Source organism: Nyctereutes procyonoides, unplaced genomic scaffold (assembly GCF_905146905.1).
Source record: "Nyctereutes procyonoides isolate TBG_1078 unplaced genomic scaffold, NYPRO_anot_genome, whole genome shotgun sequence".
In the NCBI taxonomy this organism is placed as follows: Eukaryota; Metazoa; Chordata; class Mammalia; order Carnivora; family Canidae; genus Nyctereutes; species Nyctereutes procyonoides.
This window is the reverse complement of record NW_026575051.1, coordinates 36,986,007-36,993,253: the sequence shown is the minus strand read 5'-3', so window position 1 is coordinate 36,993,253 and position 7,247 is coordinate 36,986,007. Positions and strand designations below refer to the sequence as shown.

At 38.1% G+C, this 7,247-nt stretch overlaps 1 protein-coding gene across 1 annotated transcript; it reads left to right on the top strand.

The window, feature by feature from the left end:
- The first annotated feature begins 615 nt into the window (after positions 1-615).
- Positions 616-5,793, top strand: LOC129513127 (cytochrome c oxidase subunit 7A2, mitochondrial). Its single transcript, XM_055330870.1, has 4 exons — positions 616-747; positions 1,996-2,085; positions 4,517-4,601; positions 5,611-5,793. Exons 1-4 carry the CDS (start codon positions 730-732, stop codon positions 5,667-5,669), a joined length of 252 nt encoding a protein of 83 aa, XP_055186845.1. The 5' UTR covers positions 616-729; the 3' UTR covers positions 5,670-5,793.
- Positions 5,794-7,247: the final 1,454 nt, after the last annotated feature.

Sequence of the window (7,247 nt, the reverse complement as noted above, 5' to 3'; positions counted from 1 at the left end):
TCCCAGACACGGAGAAACGAGCGAAGAGCTTCCACAATTGCCGGACGCCGTGGTAGAGTTTCTTGCATGGGGAGTCCTGCAGCATCCAAAGGCACCAGAAGATAAAAACTGGTATCCCGGCGCAGCCGCTGGCAGCACGTTCTCGGCACAAGGAACAATAACGCCCCCCCAGTCTCATCCGCGGAACAAAACTGACTGCATCGCCTAAGAGGAGCTCTCCTTTTCGTTCCGTGTGTCACGCAGCTTCACACCTTGGGCCAACCCGGTGTTCTTTCAACATCTGAACAATGGCTCAAAGTTGGCTAAGTTGTATAAACGCCTTCTCGTTCCAAGTACACTGATTTTCTACGATAGCTTGGTCTCGCGTTAATTTTATCCAAGCTAACTAAAAAAGTACGTATAACACGTCATTCCTCGCCTCTCTGGTCTCAAAAGTCGTTTGCTTCTCCCGGCCTCAGCTTCAGGGACCAGCCACCTGAAAGGCATCCGCCAGCTTAGGAACGAGATGAAGGGACCGAAGCGCCCGGTCTCCTAGAGCGGCCACGGCTGTAAGGCCGCTCTCGCTTATCTTTCGCTCTCTATGGTTAGAAGCTCAAGCCCCTCCTCCGCCCGGAAATATTTCTGTCCCCTGACGCTGGCGCGAGGGCCAGAGGTATTTCCGGTTCCGGTGCGGGGACCTTCGTTCTTGGTGGTCAGTGGTCGCAGTTGGTGGGTGGTAACTGAGCCAAGATGCTGCGGAATCTGCTGGTGAGGAGCTTCTCGGCTTGCGTTAATATGGAGCGGGAGGATGGAGAGCGGAGGCCCGAGGGCCTTGAGTGAGCAGCTTCTCCTGGGAGGGCAGAAGGGGAGGAAGGCGACTTCCCAAGTCACCTTGATCCGTGTCCTGTTCGCCAGACGTTACTTTCCCTTCCATCTGTTCCTCCCGCCCCAGGCTAGGCTGGGTAGATGGAATGGAGGGGCCGGGAAGGTGCCCGGAAGTGGGTTAGACAGCCTTGGGTTCCCAGTGGCCACCCCTAAACCTCTCGGTCATTGATGAAGTCGGTAGCTCTGCTAGGAGTAAAACTAAGGCTCAAATGGGAGGTTTCTGATACACGGAAGTTTAAGGCAGAAAGATTTGAGAGACAGAAGTTTCAACGTTTCTGAGCTTTGTGAGCATCAGAACGCGGTTTAAAAAGCAAGTCATTCACTTTTGGATGGGACTTTAGGAGCACTTGTGGCAGAAGTGCAGCGTTACTTCAATCAGGCCGTTCTGCCGTGTCCTTCACCCCTCCACCGGCTTTGAGCGTGTGAAATACTTTCTCAAAATTTCGAAAAAGAGAAGGAAAATGTAACTGCAACTAACCGTTCTCTTTTGTAATTATTCAGTAAGGTTTTACTTAGGCTCTCGGTGTATCATTTATTTTGGAATATTGAGTGCATATTTGTTTCATTATTTAATTCAATTGGATAGATAATGCAAGTTTCTTTTTAAAAAGAATTATGCCCTACTAAAGATTCTTTTTTTTTTTTTTTTAGGAAAACTGTAATGAAGAAAGCATTTTAACTAAGTAGGAGTCATGCTATTTTATTTTGGTATCAATTAATAGATTTTTGATAATATGGTAGAGTATTAAATGAAAATATTTGAACTTAGTGTATTTTGTAATTATTTTTGTAATATATGTATGCCAGTGTTTTACTCAAGGATTATATAATGCTACTCATTCAATTCAGGTACAGATGAGGGTTTGTGGTTTTTTTTGCTCAGCATCTGCACAAATTGCTACTTGAATGTGGTCTTTGGATACTGCAGAATTTTAATATAAGGAGTAGAGGATGGACAACCAATTGGAAAACCTGCTGCTGGTTTAGGACTCTTAACTGACAAACCGGATATGTTTTAACTGTCAATTTCTCTCTTTTGTAATATTAAAGATTGAAAGTGGTTGGTTTTGAAGGTTTGGTTTCTTTATTAAAACCTAAATCTGCCTAATATATATGGATTTTTCATTTCAGGCTCTTCGCCAGATTGCCCAGAGGACCATAAGTACTGCTTCACGCAGGCAGTTTGAAAATAAAGTTCCAGAGAAACAAAAGCTATTTCAGGTACTGAAATATTTCATAGGCAATTATGAATGGTAATAATAGTAATTACCAAAAGGTGGAGATAAGAAGTACATTTGGAGATGTTTGATTGTTACTGATCCTGCTATATTAGCAAAAGAATAAGAAACTATTGATAGCTAATTGTGCATTTGCTCTATACAAGAGGACCTTGGGGAAGCAGAAGGGTATAGTCAAAGATACTTTGGAGAAGTTACTTTGGGTTGGCACTCTTTGAGGTAGTTGCACAAGAATAGATAAATAGACCAGAGAAAGGGCCCAGAAAAAGAAAAATTATATATGCAGAAATTTAATATATGTTAAAGGTGCTATTCCGTATCAGTGGGGAAAGAATACAATAAATTGGTATTGGAAGAGTATAAATGCTTCTCCTGTAAAACATATTAGAAGAAAATATATTTTTCCAGTTTGGAGGTATGATTGACAAATGAAAATTATATAGAGGGAGCATGCTCTCTCCCTCTCTAAAATAAAGATATCTTTTAAAAAGTCTTTTCTGGGGAAAAAAAAAGTCTTTTCTGGGATCCCTGGGTGGTGCAGCGGTTTGGCGCCTGCCTTTGACCCAGGGCGCGATCCTGGAGACCCGGGATCGAATCCCACGTCGGGCTCCCGGTGCATGGAGCCTGCTTCTCACTCTGCCTGTGTCTCTGCCTCTCTCTCTCTCTCTCTCTGTATGACTATCGTAAATTAAAAAAAAAAAAAAGTCTTTTCTGCAGAAATAGTAGCGTAAGAATATTAAAAAAGCAAAGAGGTCATTCATTATAGGATTTTAATACAAAAAGCCCCCCAACAACCTAAATACCCATTAATAGGAGACTGGCTAATTCACTTAGAATATTTTCGCACAGTGGAATGCTGTGTGGCCATTAAAAGGAACAAGTTGGGGTTAAAGGGACTAACCATGGTTTTTAAGATAGCATTAAGTGAAAAACAATATATAGCAGACCCTTATATGTCATAATCTCATTTTGTATATTAAACAGGTGTGTGTATAAATTAGAAGATAAGATAATGTAGGCATTAAAAAATATCTACAGGTATTGGGATGCCTGGGTGGCTCAGTGGGTTGAGCATCTCTATTGATTTTAGCTCAGGTCATGATCCCTGGGTAGTGAGATAGTGTCAGAGCTCAGGGCTCTGTGCTCAGCAGGGAGTCTGCTTGGGATTCTCTCCCTCTCCCTCTTACCCTACCCTCCTGCGTGCTTGCGGTCTCTAAAATAAATAAATAAATCTTTAAAGTATTTATAGATATGTACTACACTGTTAATATTGGTTTTCACATAAGAAAGGATGGTGGGATAGAGTAGTTGACCTTTATAAGTAGTTCGATTTTTAGTGATTTTTTTTAAATTTTCCTGGGGTGTGATCTCTGGTTTTTCCCAAATAAAATTTTAAGTGATTAAAAAGACAGATCTTCCTTGACTTACGATTGAGTTGTATCATTGTGTCATAAACAATAACCCATCATAAGTTGAAAACCTGTTAAGTTGAAGATTCATTTAATATACTTAGCCTACTAAATGTAGCTTAGCCTACCTTATATATGCTCAGGACACATACATTAACTTACAGTTGGGCAAAATCATCTTACACAAATCCTATTTTATAATGCTGAATATCTTACATGATTCTTGATTATTGTACTGAAAGTGAAAAACAATGGTTTTATGGATACAGAATGGTGGTAATTCATTGGTTATTTAACTTCATGATTGTGTGGCTGACGGAGAGTTGTGGTTGTCTGCCACTGCCCAACATCATGAGAGAGCTTTGTGCTGCATATTGCTAGCCTGGGAAAAGGTGAAAATTCAGAATTTAAAGGACAGTTTTTACTGAATGTATATTGCTTTCACACCATTGTAAAGTTGAGAAATCGTAAGTTGAACCACTGTTAAGTCAGGGGCTGTTTGTATGACATGTAAAAATGAAATACTTACATTTAACAAATGTATTAAATACCATATGCCACGTGCTGGGCTAAAGGTTAAAGTTATATTTTAAGGTTACAAACAAAACCCATTCTCCCTTTTTTCTTTAAGGAAAAAAAATTAGTCTTTCTTATGATTAGATCTAAAGTGTGATGATTACTGATCTTTTTAATAATTTAGTTGATGAGTTCCATCAGTGTATTTTCACAGCTTTGACATTTGTATATTCCTTGGAAAGAATATCTGTATTGGATCTCATTAAATTTAAGAGAAAGAATATTGAATTCTAGGAGTTCTTATTTTAATACTTCAGTGGAAATAGAGACAGAATCAGGAAAATTGTAGTCTTTAAGTTTTGGTGTTTACAATATTTTAATTCCAGGAGTTTAAGGAGGCACTTAATTTTATATAAGTTGGATTAGCCTTTTGAACTTAGTTGAAAACAAATCACACTTGTATTAATTATTATTATTTTTTTAATCTAGGAGGATAATGGAATTCCAGTGCATCTAAAGGGTGGAGTAGCTGATGCCCTCCTGTATAGAGCCACTATGATGCTTACAGTTGGTGGTAGGATATTTGGAGTGCTTCACTTATACACAACCTGTATAGAACAACCCTTATTACTGTACCCAGAGTGCTTTGATATTTTTTCTGTGAATTGGGCAGGTCCATTGTTCAGTATTAGCAATGAAATATCATAAATTGGTATACTAGGAACAGAGTTAAGAATTTTAATGATTGCTCTCTGGGGAAGGAAGAGAAATAATATTTGAGTGATTACTGTGTGCTTGTCCTATTGATGAGAATGCTACATAAAGGGATTTCTGTAACCCTTTTATTAAGTCTGTATGTGTCCTTATTTTAAAGATGAAGAAATTATGTTAATTAAAGATAATATTGCCTCTATGTGGAAAAGCTGCAGTTTGAATCCTGATTACAAAGTCCTCCTGCTCATGCCAAAGTGCCTTTTTGGTTTGGATTGTATACAGTGAAGGGGCATTTATGGATGAAGACAACTAACTAGTGACCTTTGGGCTCTCTTAAGATCTAAGTTTGTGTTGATTGGTAGGACTGTTTCCTAGGTATTCTGGTAATTAGTTTTAGTAAATTTTCACTTAATTAGATATTACATTAAATTTGATAATTTAAATGTATCACTCTTCCTTGGTTTTACATTGATGATATACTTTAGGGAGTGCTTGCATTTCTTGACCTCTTTTTCAGCATTTGAATCATTCTTAGCATTTCACATGCAGTTTTAGGTTGGTATAGAAATAACCTTTATATATATTTTTAATTTTATTTAAAAATTTCTTACATCTTACTAAGTTGACAACTACATTATTGTGTTATATCTAACACTTTCTGTAGAAGTTAACTGATAGTAAAACTAGATTAAATCTGTTTAGAAACTATATTTATTTTAAATTTTGCCAACACCTGTCAAAATGCTTTTTTATGTTCACATAAAAGTAATCTTAATGCCAGACTGGCTTCTCCCTTCTCTTACAGGTTTTATACGTATAAATACCAGAATTTCTTATAAGTTTATTTTTTGTTTCTTTTTATTTTTTAGGAACAGCATATGCCATGTATCAGCTAGCTGTGGCTTCTTTTCCCAAGAAGCAGGATTAACTTCAATTCATCTCAGCAGGCAGTTGGTTGTTTCATTCAGCTTTCTATGGACCAGTAATCGATATAAATTCAATATTTATTGACTTAATACAAACTGCCACCAATAAAGCAGTCTTTACCATGATTTGTCTCATTTTATCATTTTATACTAATAATTTCAGTTTTTGATCAGCCTTGTAAATCTTAGGTAGGGAGCAAAAAAATGGTTCTTTTGTCATTAGGGTTGTATAAAATACCATTGTGATATTTGTCAAATTTTATTTTGTAAATAAATTAATAGAGCAGATCAGAATTATACAGTGGATGGTCTTCAGTCTTAAATGATGTGACACTTGAAAGCATATTTCTTTGACTCCTTCCCCTCCCTGTTGTGCTATATCCTGGGATATGCTAGAACCTGAGGTTAGTGGAAGCAGGTCATTTTTGGCTCCGGGGGTTCAAGTTTCTTTTTTTCCCCTTTCTCAGTTGTGTTAGCATATTTGGATGTGTTTCACAGTTTAGGATTAGGCTTTAGTAGAGAAGCTATAAAATAATTTAGGACTTGTTCTTTCACACTAACAATGGGCTTCTATTACTTTATAACATAAAGGGTAACTTTCCTTAAAATACTTCATTCATTTCTGAAAACTATCTTCTGCAGGAACTTAAGGAGTCAAACTTATTAGTCATCTCCTCTGTTAGGTGTACATTTGTAACACTGAAATTTAGAGTCTAGGTGAATTTGGTCTAGGGGAAATCCATAAGTCGAGGTTTATAAACTTTCTGTGGGTGCCTGGGTGGCTTAGTTGGTTATGTGTCTGACTTTTGATTTCGGCTCAGGTCACGATCTCAGGGTTGTGAGATTGAGCCCTGCATGGGGTTCTGCGCTGGACATGGAGGCTGCTTATGATTCTTTGTCTCGGGGCGCCTGGGTGGCTCAGTCAGTTGTGTCTGCCTTCAGCTCAGGTCATGATCCCAGGGTCCTGCGGTTGAGCCCCACATCCAGCTCCCATTTTGGTTGGGAGCCTGCTTCTCCCTCTGCCACTATCCCTGCTTGTGCTTGCTCTCTGTCAGATTAATAAACTTAGAAAAAGCCAATAGTCTTCATGTTGAAACACTGAGACTTCTAGTATAAATCTATCACAAAAGGTACCTACCTAATAAAAGATGTCTCAGCCTTGAATCTCAAAGGTGGGAAAGGATCTTGGTAGCTACATTATCTAACCTGCCACCAAATGGCAACTGCCCAACTTCTGAATCTTCCTACTAATAGCAGCCAAGAACACTGCTTTGGAAGGGAGTAAAGTATCAGACATTTCTAAATGCTGAGAAAGTTCTTAAGTTGGGCTGGAATTTGGTTCAATTTGGTGATTTAGAGCTAAAAAAGCAATTGCTGGTTATATTTTGGAAAAAAGCTATATATGTCAACATTTTACAAAGAATTTAGCTTTCCTAAATGTGATTTGAAATGCTTTTATGACATGATGTGAAAGAGACTTGTGTAGTAAAAAAAAAAAAAAAAAAAAAAAAAACAAACCTGATACCTCTGATAACCTTCATCTCAATATTGTGAGAGGTGCTTTACTATTTCTGACAATT

Bases quoted from the DNA above. Each gene is read 5' to 3' on its own strand.
- LOC129513127 (XM_055330870.1), top strand. The intron at 2,086-4,516 runs GTACTGAAATAT...TTTTTAATCTAG, and splicing joins AGAAACAAAAGCTATTTCAG to GAGGATAATGGAATTCCAGT. The intron at 4,602-5,610 runs GTAGGATATTTG...TTTATTTTTTAG, and splicing joins TATGATGCTTACAGTTGGTG to GAACAGCATATGCCATGTAT.